At 49.1% G+C, this 15,479-nt stretch overlaps 3 protein-coding genes across 7 annotated transcripts; 2 read left to right on the forward strand and 1 right to left on the reverse strand.

Annotated features, from left to right (window-relative positions):
• CAMK2N2 (calcium/calmodulin dependent protein kinase II inhibitor 2) lies at positions 1–1,240 on the forward strand. The gene is made up of 2 exons (XM_080919379.1): positions 1–342; positions 1,107–1,240. Exons 1-2 carry the CDS (start codon positions 174–176, stop codon positions 1,175–1,177), a joined length of 240 nt encoding a protein of 79 aa, XP_080775505.1. The 5' UTR covers positions 1–173; the 3' UTR covers positions 1,178–1,240.
• A 1,054-nt stretch (positions 1,241–2,294) lies between these two features.
• EEF1AKMT4 (EEF1A lysine methyltransferase 4) lies at positions 2,295–9,360 on the reverse strand. The gene is made up of 3 exons (XM_080919378.1): positions 9,164–9,360; positions 3,449–3,732; positions 2,295–2,975 (listed from the first exon to the last, which is right to left on the reverse strand). Exons 1-3 carry the CDS (start codon positions 9,357–9,359, stop codon positions 2,688–2,690), a joined length of 768 nt encoding a protein of 255 aa, XP_080775504.1. The 5' UTR covers position 9,360; the 3' UTR covers positions 2,295–2,687.
• Positions 9,361–10,227: 867 nt separating this feature from the next.
• ALG3 (ALG3 alpha-1,3- mannosyltransferase) lies at positions 10,228–15,273 on the forward strand (the record flags this gene model as incomplete). Of its 5 annotated transcripts, none has more annotated exons than XM_080919011.1 (9): positions 10,228–10,423; positions 11,881–11,980; positions 12,078–12,225; positions 12,321–12,481; positions 12,861–12,981; positions 13,789–13,994; positions 14,152–14,227; positions 14,698–14,843; positions 15,030–15,273. In XM_080919011.1, the coding sequence occupies 9 exons, from the start codon at positions 10,228–10,230 to the stop codon at positions 15,190–15,192; spliced, it is 1,317 nt and encodes a 438-aa protein (XP_080775137.1). In that variant the 3' UTR covers positions 15,193–15,273. The 5 variants fall into 5 exon arrangements, with proteins under 5 accessions (XP_080775137.1, XP_080775138.1, XP_080775139.1 ...); XM_080919012.1 differs by having other exon boundaries at positions 10,229–10,386; XM_080919013.1 differs by lacking the exon at positions 11,881–11,980 and having other exon boundaries at positions 10,229–10,423.
• Positions 15,274–15,479: the final 206 nt, after the last annotated feature.

Here is a 15,479-nt window from a genome sequence, read left to right on the forward strand (position 1 = left end):
TGCCCAGCGGCCCGGGAGGCGGAGGCGCGGGGGAGGAGGCCCCGCTCGGCTCCGCAGTCCCGGATGCTGTATGACTTCATCCTTCCGCCGGCTCCCCTGCTGAGCTAGGGCCGGTCCGGCAGCTAGCCTCTGCCCGTGCCCCGCCGCAGTCCCTAGCCCGCCCGGTGCCCGCCATGTCCGAGATCCTACCCTACGGCGAGGACAAGATGGGCCGCTTCGGCGCAGACCCCGAGGGTTCCGACCTCTCTTTCAGCTGCCGCCTGCAGGACACCAACTCCTTCTTCGCTGGCAACCAGGCCAAGCGGCCCCCCAAGCTGGGCCAGATTGGCCGAGCCAAGAGAGGTACGCGGCCCGGGCCCGGAGTCGCCGCCTGACCCAGAAACCCTTCGCCTGGCGTCCCCAGGCTGCCGGTCCCCGCCAAGTGGCAGCTGCTCTTGCCGCAGACCAGCGCAGCCAGCTGCGCACCCGCCCGGGGTGGGGAGGGTCCCTGCTGTGGAGTTGTCCCATTCTTTCCCTCTCCGGGGAATACTGTGTCCCGGATTCGAAGCTCTCCACTTCTGGAAAAAGAGCCCCGGCTCCTGGTCGAGGGGGAGGGGCCGCTTAGGGCATTTGGGGCTGTTTGGCACTGGGAACACAAGGTGGTGGGCCGATTCCTTGGGCTAAGATGAGTAAGTGGATGTTACTGGAGGGCGCGGAGGCCAGGGGTTCGGTCGTCTTGATTGTTTGCATTGGGAGGGGACTCTGGGCGGCACTGTTAGGAAAGGGATTCAGGTAAAGGGTTACACCAGGTGACAGTTTCATCCGAGCCTAGTTCGGGGAGGGGTTGTGTCGGAGGCAGAGGCTTTTGGTCAGCTTAGATGGAGGGAAGCTCGGGTGATGGGAGGGTTCGCTCTCCGAGTCTTCAGAAGAGGGGTGTTCCCACATAGGGAGGTTTGGGTCCCAGGAAGGGTCTGCTGGAGAGTTTGGGTGGGGAGGGCATAGGGTTTAGAGTGGTGTCGTGGGAACACAGGCAGTAGAGTAGATCTGCGCGGGGCGTGAGGACACCGGCCCCACTGTCGCCGCCGCCCCCCGAGACCGCGCGGCTGATGCGCTTTCTCCCTGCGCAGTGGTGATCGAGGATGACCGGATAGACGACGTGCTGAAGGGGATGGGGGAGAAGCCTCCGTCCGGAGTGTAGACGCGCGGGCTCTGGCGGCGGGCTCCGGGCCCAGCCCCGCAGCGGCCAGGAGCACGGGCCGGCGATGCGGCTGCCGGCGCACCCCCGCCCGGGGCCGAGGTGCCTGCGGGCGGGGGCTGCAGGGCCGTGCCGCCGCGGGGTCGGTGTTGCTACCGCCGCTGCCAGGCGCTCCGGAGCTGTCCGCTTCAGCACCACGGCGGCGGCGGTAGTGGAGGTGCGGACCAGCCCGGAGCCCGCCGACGCACTCATGCACTTTAGAACCTCGGGCCGCAGCTCCACCCCGCACACCGGAACCGACACAGAGACCCACGGCCCCCAGCCCGCCCCCTCCCGCACGGCTCCCCTGCCCCGCCCCTCCTCCGATCAATCTGGTCTGCAGCCCGGGCAGCTGCGGCGTCGGGACTGCGCGGCCAGGGAGGTTTGGCTGCATATTTGCATGAGCTTCCCACCCACCTCAGCCTAGCCCTCCGGGCCATTCCTCAACAGTACCCCTGTCTGGCGTGACCCCAGCCTCTTTCTAAGGGACTTCCTCAGCACATTTGTATTTTTATATCCGATTCTTTGTTTACTGGCTCCGCTCATGGTTTGTGCCCTTCCCCCACAGCCTCCGCCATGCTCTTCTGCGCCTGGCAGATAGGACAGGTGTTGAGGCTGGGATGGGACAAGCCCCCAACATGGTAACTAACCACATGGCCAGTCTGCCCAATTCTGACCCCAGGAGGCTCATTGGGAGACTCCTCCCTCCCAAGGTATCATCTTTTAAGGGCCCAGATCTGATTTTACCTTGGACCCCTTCATGCTACCCCTGGGAACCCAAGTGGGGACTGCTCAGTACCTTTGGATGACACCTGTGGACCAGATGTTCTCAACCCAGGGTTGTCCTTTGTAAAAATGTTTCTCCATCCTCAATGTAACAGGAGTGTGTGAATAAACACAGACCTCCGTGTGTGAGTGTGTGTGTGTGTGTGTCTGCTGCTTCAGTCTGCTGGGAAACAGGTGTTCACAGTCTGGGGTGCAAGTTTCTGGTGGGGAAGGTGAGCATTGTCAGGGCACCCTGGTGTGGGACCATCAGAAATACATGGCTGCCTTAAGTACCTGGATAGCCTAAGCAGGACAGGTCACCATGTTGGGGCTAGAGCTGGAATCAGAAGCATAAAGCAGTCTAAGTTCAAAGTCTTCAGCCTCTCAAGGATAAATCCAGGTTGGATGAGCATATTCAAGGCAGAGGAGCTGTGTTGAGCTTTGCCCCAAAAGATAAACTCACATGGAGAAGGTGGGGAAACCCTGTAGAAATAAAAATCCTAGAAACCAGAAACCTGGGATCTGGGACTGAGTTGGACTCACTGTATTGGTTTACATGAGCTTGATCCCACCAGCTCTGCTTTTATGCACAAGACCTCTGGATGTGATTTCCCAGCAACCAATTCCTGGCCCCAAATTGGGAATTCCAACTCTTTAGGAGCCTAATGCACAAAGACAGGGAGGGCTTGGAGATCACACTTGCTTCCCGTCACAGCTGAATGGCACTGAGGAAGTCCTCATTATCTGAGTCTTGGAGGAAGCAGGGTGAGGCAGGAGGGCTAGGGGGTGAGAAGATCTGGGCCCCCAGGGCCAGCTGGGACACACTGAGCTCTCCGCCCTTATGCATGATGTAAAAGTGGAAATGAAAGCCACTGCTGTAGGTTGTATGCCTCAGTGACCAGTCGTAACGGGACTGAGCATAGTGTCTGATCCTAAAATGGGGACCCGCAGAAGTCATTGAGATGAATCGGCCTCCAGGGACCAGCACCCGGCTCACCTGCAAGGCAGACAGAGAAACCATCAGTGTGGAATCATCTCCAAGTTCTCCAAGGTCAGTACAACTCATAATGATCTTCTAATCAAGCCTTAGATACTACTCTATCCAATAGTTCTTTCTGGCTTTCTACTGTAGACTAAGCCACCCTCTGTCTTCGGTTGTTCTATATAAGGTTGGGTTCTAGACAGGAAAGATATTCATGAAGGATACATTGCTTTCCTATCAGCTATTCACTTTCCCAATCTGTCTCACCAGTCTGGGGCCTGGCTACCACGTCTTCCCTATGTTAAGCTAGTATCCAACCACTGATTGGCCTTTGTGAGCCTGGGTCACTCCAGTCTCCCGTTCTTCAGAAGTCCATGCTTTTAAAGGTACCATTCCAAAGTTCACTTTCTGACTGCTGAGTTCTTGCAGTGTCCTGAGAGTTCAACCCCTTACCCCTGAATCTTGGTTTGCTGTTTTGTTTTCCTCACCTCACTCAGCACCTGGTCCACAGTGTGGATACCTTCAGAAGATACACTCCAGGGATCTGGCTCCCCAGCCAGCAGGGCATCCAGTGTACCCTTCTCGAGGACAACATCAAAGGACCCACTAGGGAAGTCCAGTGCTCGAACATCCATGGTCTCCCAGCGTAGACTGGGTACATGGGCATAGCGAACTTGCATGGCTGTCACCACTACTGGAGAGTAATCCACACTGGTCACGTCAGGGAAGCCTCCAAGGAATAGCTCATAGCTCAGGGCGCTGTTCCCGCAACCTGCCGTGGGTGGGATGGGTAGCAAAGGAGCTGGGTTAGCTTTGGTTCTCCTTCCGGTTATTTATCCAATATTCTGCCTATTTTCTCTCCATTCACCCCCTGCACCAAGTTCTTAAAGCAACAAGGTATAGAAGAGTGTTGAGTTTTGGAATCACACAGACTTGGACACAAAGCTATGTGGACTAGGGTAAGTTGTTTCAGCACCAAGACCTTGGGTTTCCTGTTAAGAGAATGACAAGAACAGCCAGTAGCTAGTCTGCACACAGATACAATGCACTAAATTTAAGAGCTACAAGCATCTGCAGAGTTGCTGAAGGAACTTGGAGCTCCAAAGTTCAAAGATTTGAATTTGATTTCCCCAGTCACAAAGGAAAGCATCTGATTCTTGGGGCTTCAGTTTCCTCAAACTCAGGATGTATATAAATAATACTGACATCATGAGGTCCACAGTACTATTACCTTAAAGGTATCTCTAACCATGAAGAGGATCTTGGAACGCTGGCAGACGTCATGTCAGGGGTGATGATCTTACTTTGATGTTCAAGGTACAATGAATAAATTAAGAGAAGGCTAGGTGTGGGCAGGCAGTGAAGCTGGCCCATTGTACTAAATGTGTGTACTGAGCACTCCACTTTGGTCTCTGCTCATAGAGTGCATCTCTGCAGAAGGAGTTATGAACAGAGTGCTTTCCTAGCATGCACAAAGCCCTGGATTGGCTCCTCAGCACCACATAAACGGAATGAAGTAGTGTGGAGTAACGCAAGCCTGTAATCGCAAATGCTAAGACAGCCTAGGCTATAAGAGACCCTAGGTGGTTTCTGTTGTTTTGTTTTGAGACAGGTTTTCTCTGTGTAGTCCTGGCTGTTCTGGAACTCACTTTATAGAACAAGGCTGGTCTTAAATTCAGAGATCTGCCCAGCCCTCTGTCTCCTGGGTGCTGGGATTAAAGTCTTGTGCCACCACTGCCCAGCTTTGGTTGTTTTCAAGTGTCTGCTGTCAGGGAATGTGTGCCCTGATGGGAAGATTGAATGTAGACTTACAGCTACCTATAACGGAAGAAGGGGCAAACCAATACCACACGGGCAGGCAGTGGGCCCTGCCTGAGGTGAGTCTGCCAAGAGTTTCAGACACTGACTCAGAAGAGCTGAGAAATAATCAATGTCTTGGGATTTGGGGGAGGGGTGCAGGGAAGTCTGTGGTAAACTACCTGCAGTGCAATCTCTAAGCTAGGCATGCTGGCTTACAACTTTAGTCCCAGCATTAGGACTCTGAGTTCGAGGTCATCCTGGGCTAAAGTATGATCCTGTTTCAAAAACAACAAAAGAATTCAGTCTCTAAGAGGGCAGGATCAAGAAGAGGGAGGCTGAGATTTTAAGAGGTTCAGATTTCAAGAGATTTTAAGATATACAGTCCAATTTGCACACCTGCTTTGAAAGAAAGTAGTCTCTTGCAGGTCTTCCTGTAGCCCACCTTGGGCTAAGAATGGGATTAGATAGCAGTTCTTGGATAGGGATCTTGCTTTCTTGGGATCCAGACTGCTACTAATCCTTATCAATATTATAGAATCATGAGATTAGGAATTCAAGGCCAGCTTCATCTACATAGTAAATTCCAGGTCAGCCCATGTATCCTAACAACATGCCTCAAAAAATCATAAACAGGCTGGGCTAGGTTGCAGGTGCCTTTAATCCCAGCCCTGAGGAGGCAGAGGCAGGTAGATCTCTGAGTTCCAGGCCAGCCTGGGCTACATAGTGAAATCACACTCAAAAAGAAAAAAGTACTTTCTTCTTAGAGAGGCTGTATATGCAGTTGAGAATACATTGCAACTCTGATCTTTCTACTGGGTTTCAGCACCAGATGAATGAATGAATAAATAAATGGGAAAGAACATGGCTGCTCCTAGGTTTGATGAAGGAGAGTTTTATTATAGATAGGAGAGCACAGCCCGCGGCAGGGACATCTGGGAGAGTCCAGAGTGGCCATTACCCTAAGCAATGAGAGGAGAGCAGGGAGGGGAAGGAAGGAGAGGGAAACCAGGTGTAGCAGCCAGGAGGCACAAAAGAGTAGATGAGATGGCTAGGTAACCAGAAATGGATTTTCCAGGTAGGAGCAGCTAAGTGGTGTGCCAGCCAGGAGAGCCCAGGAGAGCCCAGGAGAGCCCAGGAGAGGAGGCAGGAAGATCCTGGCTGCCAGTGGCTACTTTGATGTGTTAAACAGACACCTCAGCCATTTGACTCAGGTTTGAAACCTGATACTTCTACTTCTGGATCACTGAGATTTCAGATTTATGTGACACATGGATTATTTGCAATTTATCTGATACTAGGAATTGAACCCGAAACTTCGTACAAGCTGGACAAGAACTTGACGAACTGAGTTACATTCCTAGCCCTCCCCCCAAACTATTACAGTTAATGGTCACCGAACACTCAATATTATGCTAAGTAACTTGTAAGAATTCTCAGTTTATTTTCAATGCTGGTTCATGCAGAAACAGTATTTTATTGTTCTAAGCTTTTAGGTGGAGAAATCGAGGAAACATAGTTAAGGAGTTTCCCAAGGATACACAGATGGAGCCAGAATTTGGGCTGTCACACTCTAAGCTGAAGCTTTTAAACACTATGCTCTACTTACTGCCTTTCAGTTTTCAAGCCTGGTGGTGACACTCCAGCTTGGATTACATTCGCATGGTCAGTAGGCTGTAATTCACTAGGAAGCTATTACAGACTTCTAACTGCCTCTCCCTGTGTGCTGTACGGCAAGACAGCAGAACTAGAAACCCTGACATCCCGTCGATGACAGCAGATACTGTCAGTGTCCTGAGCAGACCCCTATACCCTTTTTTTATAAGTTTTATTATGTCCCCAGGTTTTGGTATGTATGTGCTCCAATGGTTTTCATCTGTGACACTTCAAGCCAAAATTATTCTTGAGATTTTGCCTGAGATCACAGTCTTGTTTATCTTTTTGCCTTTCCCCATTCTTACTAGTCAGTTTTCCCTGGAAGCTCCTACTGGATGAATGACTTGGACATGAATCTCCTTCTCGGGATCCTTTCTGAGGAACTCAACCCAAGACAGTGACTTACAGTAGAATCTGTATTTCTTTTTGATAACTAAAGCTTTGGGCAGGTATAGTGGCTCATGCCTGTAATCTCAGCACCCAGGAGACAAAGGCAAACAGCTTTGTGAGTTCAATACCGGACTAGTCTCCCTGTGAGGTTTCGGCCAGCCAGGACTACAGAAGACTCTGTCTTAAACATACGTTTTATTAAAGAACACCAGTTATTTTTAATGCACTGTCCACAGCTGTGTGTCTATTACCACAGCAGAACTGAGTGCCTGGGAGAGAGATTGCAAAGCCTAAAATATCTACTCTCTGGTCATGTTCAGAAAAGGTTTATAGACCCCGAAGCTACAGTAGCTCTGAATACTCATTACTCAGCTTTAGAAACCGAATTAATCCATTAGAAGGGCCCCAGCATATTGCTTAACACTTGCCCGGTGCTCTCCTCAGGTCTGTGGAAATGAAATGTAATATAGGTGACTTCCCAAATTCTGAGTCCTGCTCTTAGATCTCACAGTTCTAAGCTTTCTGAAAACCCAAACTTTTACAATTAGGCTTTTCATCTCCTATCCTTCTGTAGACTGATTCCTCCTATCTAGAAAAACAAACACCTCCTGGTCAGCAAGATTTTAAGATTTTAAGGAGAATAGATGTCTTGCCTGTCACCTGTGGAGACTACTGAAATCTGAGCTCTGAAGGCAGGCCTGCTGGTGCCCACCCGAAATCCCAGCACTTAGGAGGACGGGGTGGAAAGTAGTTGCAATTCCTAATTAGTAAATGTCAGGCTAGCCTGCTGCAGAACAAGACCCTATTTCAAAAAAGAAAAAGATTCCAGCATCTATAGTAGACTTCCCTGGACCTAGAGTCTCAGAGTGCGGCCTAACTTGCCAGTTAATTTTGAAAGGAATTAAAGACTGATAGACATAGTTCTGTGATAAATCTATAAATAAATGCAATAGTATACAACCATAGAATTCAAGAAGCCGTTTCCTTCCAGTGGGGAGAAGTTATGGGAAAACTACAAGAAAACTCTGAAAACACATGAAGCTTTTCTTGCCAGGTATTGGTCTAGATAGTTCACATGCTCATCTGATCACTAAAAAATCTAATATGTAAGTTTTCATTTTCATATTTATTTATGTTGTTGTTTTGTTGAAACAGGGTTTTTCTATGTAGCCTCCTAGCTGTCCTGGGACTTGCTGTATAGCTCAGGCTGGCCTCTGGCTCCCAGGGCTGGATTACAGGTGTGAGATACCATACCCAGCTAGGCTTTTCTTTTTCTTTTGTTCTTTTTTAGGTTTTTATTTCCTTAAGGCTTGGAAATGGAAGCACAGAAATTTAAAGATTTTGTGCAAGATTACAATTCCAGCTAAGCCAAGTCTCTACCATTAACTACTTGCTCTCAGTGTCCAAATTGTTAGCCATTAGGTTATACTTTCTAGTCCTGGTCATGTTCTACTTCCCAAATTGAGTAGTGCAGACACACATTATATTATTTATGTTTTACATATATACTGTATGTATAAGAGATATCCTTTTTATCACTATTAAGTATGGCACTTAAATATATACAGGCTTTAGAAACAGCGGCAGGTGGATCTCTGTGAATTCAAAGCCAGCCAGTTCTATAAGGTGAGTTCCAGGCTGGCCAGGATTACACAGTGAGACCCTGTCTCAAAACAAAAACAAAAAAACCAAAGTGTATACAGACTTCTACTGAATAAAACGTTTTCAAAGTATATTTGTAAGGCAACTCTACTCATGCAAACTTTTCCTGAGTATCCAGCAACTGACATCCTGGCATCTCTTTTGTTGACACCTACCTCAGCTGCAGTTCTCCACCAGACTCAGACTGCGTTGTTACTCTATTAGTGTTTAGGACCAAGTTTTTCATCTGAGGTTCAGAGAAGCGGTAACTCCCTTTACCTGACAATGGCTTCGGGTACCCACTGGTGCGAAAAGAAAACTAGGTGTTATGCTCGAGGTGCACATGACTTACTCCAGAAAAATTTTCAGTCCCATTTCTAGAAACGGAAACTGAAGCACACAATGGATTCATGACGTGTCCTAGGTTACAGAGCCAATTAATGTTGGGACTTGAAGTAGGTCCACAGAGATGTGCTTTCCGGTGTCCTAGGCTGCCTCCAGTGTCTGGGGCAGGGTAATGCCCCTCGGTGGGACACCAAAGGACTGCTTTTTTCCAGAGTGCTGACGATCTCTTATTTCTTTTGCCCTGGCTAAATCCAGACGGATTCTGAAGGTACTGGGTCTTGGTTCCGATCTGAGGCGTCCTCGTACAGGAGAAAGCAGAAGGGAAGAAAGCGGATGTGGTCTGGCCAGCAACCGGTGGCTGGGACACTACCCACCTAGCACGAGGATACGGTCCTCAGGACACAGCTCCGGCTCTAGGAGGGCACGGAAGGAAGCGAAGTCCCCGAACCACTCGTAGGGTACAGAGTCGGCCGCATCCTTGTAGCGCTGGTCCCAGTATTGGACTTGGCGGTACTGGAAGTTCCTCTCCGGTAACTCCGGAGGGGACGCAGGCGTCTGGGGAGAGGCCATGCTCCGGGCTGCGTCGCAGCCAGGGCTGGGCTTAGGAGCCCAATCACCGAAGTAAGAAATGAGGGGCGGGGCCTGTGTCTCCGCCCTCCCCCGCAGCTGCTCCAAACAAACACGTGGAACTTCCGTCATCGTCTAAGCTCTTTTTAGAAAACCGTCCGGCTGGAAAGCTGAATTACTGGGTGTCTTATTAACGTACTGCCCATCTCAGCTCGACCATATTTCCTCGTGACAGGCCAGATCTGGTCACCAGATGTGACTAGGCTTATCCCTTTGGTGTTCGGGGTTTCAATACATTAATTAAGAGGCGTGATTAATTAATTAAAAATTCCCTTCTTCCCAAGACTTTTGGAGTGCTTGGGGTGCTTCGGGAAGGCGGAAGACTGAAAGAAGCTTTCCACTTTAGCGTGAACTCAAGTTACTCTGGTCACAGGCCGAGTAGAAAGCTAGGCTTGGAGAAAAGAACAGAACTGTTGTTTTCTTTTCTGGACACTCTATATATTGGTGTTTATGCACTCTGGACGGGACATATACCGAGAAGTATATGTATATTTATATTACAATATTGTGTAGTCCTTCAAAGGAGATGCATTCTGAGGACTAGCTATCTTATTCAGGTCCACATAAACACATTAGAAATATCTCTCACCACTGTGTACAATAAGTACTAAATATGTATCCGATGAATCATTTTGACCTAGAAATTCCAGCGCCCTGAATTTAATTAGCAGACTGCTATGCAGTAAATAAGGATTTTGGTTACTCGGATTAGCTTTTAGTTTGAGAGGACGCCCAGAACGGGAACCGGAACCTAGTGTCTTAGGGTTGGTTTTCCCGGGTGGTGGAAGCACAAGAGTGGCGCACTGTCAAGATGGCTGCTGGGCTGCGGAAACGCGGCCCGCCGGGTTCTGTCGTCCAGCCGGCAGGAATCTGGAAACAATGGCTACAGCGGACCTGGCAAGAACGCTATCTACTACTGCGGGAGCCACGCTACACATTGCTGGTGGCCTCCTGCCTCTGCCTAGCAGAGGTGGGCATCACCTTCTGGGTCATTCACAGGGTGGCATGTGAGTTCACTGAAGGGGAGAGAACCGGAGGGAGGGAGGGATACCCAAACTAGATTACACAGCTTTCATTCACCATTCAAACCTATATCCTTTACCCGACCCAAACCCACTTTCCAGAACAGCGATCCTAATCTCTCTCCCTTATGGGAGGGAGGTGACCTTAGAGGTTACCCCTGCATTTACCATTCAGCCTGCTAAGAAAGCATACGCAGCTGAGAAGTAAGTTCTGGCCAGATTTAATGTGCTGTTCCTGCTGCTTGTCTGTACCCTTAAAAAGTCACTTCCCATCCCAAATCCGATTTTTCATGCTTTTAATTCTTAGGTCTTGAAAGTCCTTTTAAAGAATGGCATTTTGTGACCATTTGAGTGCACTAGGTACTGGTGTCTTCTAGGATCAGTCTTTTTTTAAAAAACAAAACAAAACAAAACCAAAACAAACAAAAAACACAGTCTCACTAAATAGCCCTGATTGGCCTGGAACTTGCTGTGTAGACCACAGTGGCCTCAAACTCATTTGCTTCTGTCTGCTTCTGGCTCCTGAGTGTTGTTGAGATTAAAGATGGACACCGCCACAACTTGCTTCATAAAGACCCTGTTTTTAAAATGAGAGTGAGGGACATTCAGGAAAGATAATTACCATTAACCTCTAACCTCCACATTTATACTCACATGCATACACACCCACGCATGTGCATGTAAACACAAACAAGACAGAGAAAGACAGCAAGCCTGTTTCCTTTTCAGAACTAAGGAGCAGGGTGGTGGTGGCACTTGCCTTTGATCCCAGCACTTGGTAAGCAGAAGCAGGTGGATTTCTGTGAGTTTAAGACCAGCCTGGTTTACAGAGTGAGTTCTAGGACAGCCAGACAGCCAGGACTATACAGAGAAACCCTGTCTCATGAAACTCCACACACACACTAAAAAGAAGGAAAGTACTACTCAGTACTCAAGGAATACAGGAAAGAGTAAATTTGGAGCAGGAAGAAAGATCATAAATTTAGTTATACTCATTAAGTTTAAGACTCCTGCATTCATGGGCCTAAGGAGATAGCTTAGCAGGTAGTATTTACCATGCAAGTGTGCGACCCATAGTTCAGATTCCTAGCATTATACATAAAAGCCAGGCAGGCGTGGTGGTCCATCTGTAATCTCGACACTGGAGAGACAGGACAAGGGATCCTGGAAGCAAACTGACTAGCTAGACTCTGTCACAGAAGTGATGGAGGAAGACACCAGTGTCAACACACACACACACACACACTAAGTCACACACACACACTCTAAGTATATGGGTTCACCCAGAGAATGCCCTATGTGCAGTCAGATAAGGGATGGCGGTGATGGAAGAAACCTGGGAATAAAGTAGAACTCTGGGCTTCGGTGGTCTGAAGGTATGGGGTTTAGAAGTAGGCGAGTTCTGGACTCAGAAGGAACGAGACCATGTTATCTTCTTCCAGACACAGAGATTGACTGGAAGGCCTACATGGCCCAGGTGGAGGGTTTCATCAATGGCACATATGACTACACACAGCTGCAGGGTGACACCGGACCTCTTGTGTGAGTGAGGATAGGAAGTCTGAAGAAATTGTGAAGGGCTGGGTGGGTACCAGGAGGATTGTCCTGACCTAGGCTCATGTTTTTTTTCATCTTCCAGCTACCCAGCTGGTTTTCTGTACGTCTTTATGGGGCTATACTATGCCACTGATCGGGGCACTGACATCCCTATGGCCCAGAACATCTTTGCTGTACTCTACCTTATCACCTTGGTGCTTGTTTTCTTGATATACCACCAGACCTCCAAGGTGAGTTGATGCTACAGGACCATCTGGCCCTGGCCTGAAATGGGTGGTGGGGATGGCTCAGGTTTGGGGAGCTGACCTTGGTGCCCACCCTTTAGGTACCTCCCTTCGTCTTTTTCTTCATGTGCTGTGCCTCTTACCGTGTCCATTCCATCTTTGTACTGCGGCTCTTCAATGACCCAGTGGCTATGGTATTGCTCTTCCTGAGCATCAACCTCTTCCTGGCGCAGAGCTGGAGCTGGGGCTGCTGCTGTTTCAGGTCAGAGCCTCTTCCTTCTTCCCCCTCTGATTTCCATATCTTCCCAGTGTTCTGCAAGAGAGAACATTAAGAGTGGTCAGATACTGTAGATCACTCTGGCCGTCCTATCTTGTCCCCGGTTGGAATCCATTGTTGGAGTTGGCCCTTAAATATGTCAATCAGTATGTGTCCGTTAGTCTGGACAGAGGGACCAGGTATTATTTCCTACTTCCCAGTCTCCTCTCAGACCATCTTATGCTCCTCTAACAGTTCTGGATGGAGACCACATCCTGGCACTTAATAGTCGGGTGAAAATCTATGGGGAGGTGGGTATGTTGTTCCAAGGGTCACACAGTCCTGGAGCTGATCCTCAATCTTTCCTGTCCTTTGTCCATTTCAGCCTGGCCGTCTCAGTGAAGATGAATGTGTTACTCTTTGCCCCGGGATTGCTATTCCTTCTTCTTACTCAGTTTGGCTTCCGTGGTGCCCTCCCCAAGCTGGCCATCTGTGCTGCTCTTCAGGTACATCCCCGTCCTGCCCTTACTGACAAGAAAGGGCCTCCACTTACTGAAGAGTCATGTGTCCTTAAATCTATTGGGCTTTCTCAAAAGCCAGCAGACAAGGGTTTGGAGTTGATTATGAGCTGGGTAGCCACTGTCTCTGCACTTTAGGTCCCATGGCTACTGAATTTGGCAGGCCTCTCAGAGGCTTCCTAAAGCTGCTTGCTTAAGACCTGGTCAGCTAGCTTGGCCTGGTGGTACACATCTTTAACCCTAGCACTTAGGAGGTGGATCTCTGAGTTCAAGGGCACCCTGGTCTATATAACAAATGCCAGACCAGCCAGGACTATACAGTGAGACTCTTTCTAAATACCTCCCTTCCCCTTGACACACACACACACACACACACACACACACAATCAACTGAATTCCTTTTTTTTCAAGATTTTTATAGTTTTTATTAATTAATTTATTTATCTACTTATGTTTATGAGAGCTCAATATGCCTGCATGACAGAAAAACATCAGATCCCATTATAAATAGCCGTGAGCTACCATGTGGTTGCTGGGAGTTGAACTCAGGACTCTGGAAGATCAACGGGTGCTCTTAACAACAGAGTCATCTCTCTAGCCCATGACCTGGTAAATTCTTGAGGAATGCAGTGTGACCACCCCCTCCTATGCCTTTTTGGTGTGAGGCTCAGGCAGGAGGTGAAAATGGGGAGGCTTCCCTGGTACTCCTTTTGGAAATAAGGGAGCTTCCGAGGCTTCCATCCCACTGTGCTCTGGGGTGAGCCTAAGCTCTGCTGGCCTCACGCCCGTCCTCAGGTGGTGCTGGGACTGCCCTTTCTGCTGGAGAACCCCGTTGGCTACCTTTCTCGATCCTTTGACCTTGGCCGTCAGTTTCTTTTCCAATGGACAGTGAACTGGCGTTTTCTGCCTGAAGCCATCTTCCTGCATCGTGCCTTCCATCTGGCCCTGTTGGCTGCCCATCTTAGCCTCCTCTTGCTCTTTGCCCTCTGTAGGTGGCACAGGTGAGAAACAGGGTTAATATCATGGGAAGATTTATGGGATGGAGTGGAGGGCTTAGCCCTTAAGAGCTACTTGGGGGAAATGTTAAATTCATGATGGTTAATCTGGAATTTGACATACAACTGGGCCTTGATAAATGTCCAAATGACTTCTCTTCAGAACAGGGGAAAGTATTCTGTCACTGCTGAAGGATCCTTCCAAAAGGAAAGTTCCACCCCAGCCTCTCACAGCCAACCATATCCTTTAAATCATGGGAAGATAGGTTTTGATCTCTCGGAGTGCAGACAGAGCCTGAGATAGCAGGCTGCCAGAGGAAGAGGCTGGAGCTCAGTCGTAGACCCTGTCCTCTGCAGCAGACACTGCACTGAGCACCTTACACACCTTAGCAGTTTCTTAAGTCCAGCTTTGTAGGGCATGCGTTCTTGCTCTTGTCCTAAGAGTCTGTAGTCCCTAACATGTAAAATCCACCCTAGTTAGGGAAGTACTTGTATTAAATTTACAGAAGGAAGAGTTAAGACTAGAAAGTGAGGGATTCAGACTCCTTAGGCTTTACAGCCCCATGCTGTCCTGTCTTCCTACTAAACTGAGGAACAGATCTGGAGAGGCTAAGAAGCTTTTCTGAGGCTTGCATGTAGGACAGAGTAGGGTGCTTTCTTACCCAGAACTTTAAACCCTTACCCACCCAAAGCCTTAACCATCATATCACAGATCGTTTCCATCCTCTTCACCTCCAACTTCATTGGCATCTGCTTTAGCCGCTCCCTCCACTACCAGTTTTATGTCTGGTATTTCCACACACTGCCCTACCTCCTGTGGGCCATGCCTGCACGCTGGCTCACACACTTGCTCAGGTACTGGCTGGGACCGCCTGGAAGGGTTGGGGAAGGGCTAGGGAGTTCCTTCTCTCAAAGCTGTAACTACAGAAGGGGACGGGTGGATGGCTGGACGGGTGGGCAGAGGGACGGGTGGATGGCTGTAGGGCATGAGAAATCTAATGCTTCAGACCTTGGAATGGATAGACCCGTTCTCATTTCCAGGTTGCTGGTGCTGGGACTCATTGAGCTTTCCTGGAATACATACCCATCCACATCCTTCAGCTCTGCTGCCCTACACCTGTGCCATGCTGTCATCTTGTTGCAGCTCTGGCTGTCCCCCCAGTTCTTTCCTAAGAGCACCCAGCTGAGCAGGAAAACTCACTGAAATCCACCCCTTCCTTCTGGCTCAGCTTGCTGGGTGGCATGGACTCTGTGCTGAGAATAAACCTTGGAAGCCCAGCTTTGTGCAGCCTACATCAAGGTAGTGGTTGCTCTTGCCTACACCAGGCTCTGAAGTGTATCTTCCCAACACGGAAACAGACAACTCATCAGGTAGTAGTAAGAGGCACTTTACTGCATAGGATTTGGGACTGTAGCTCTCTCCTCTTCCATTATCCTATAGAGAGCTCAGAGCACATAGGAGGGGGTATGGAGTGGGAGGAGAGAGAAGAG

Source organism: Micromys minutus (assembly GCF_963924665.1).
Source record: "Micromys minutus genome assembly, chromosome: 7".
Lineage (NCBI taxonomy): Eukaryota > Metazoa > Chordata > Mammalia > Rodentia > Muridae > Micromys > Micromys minutus.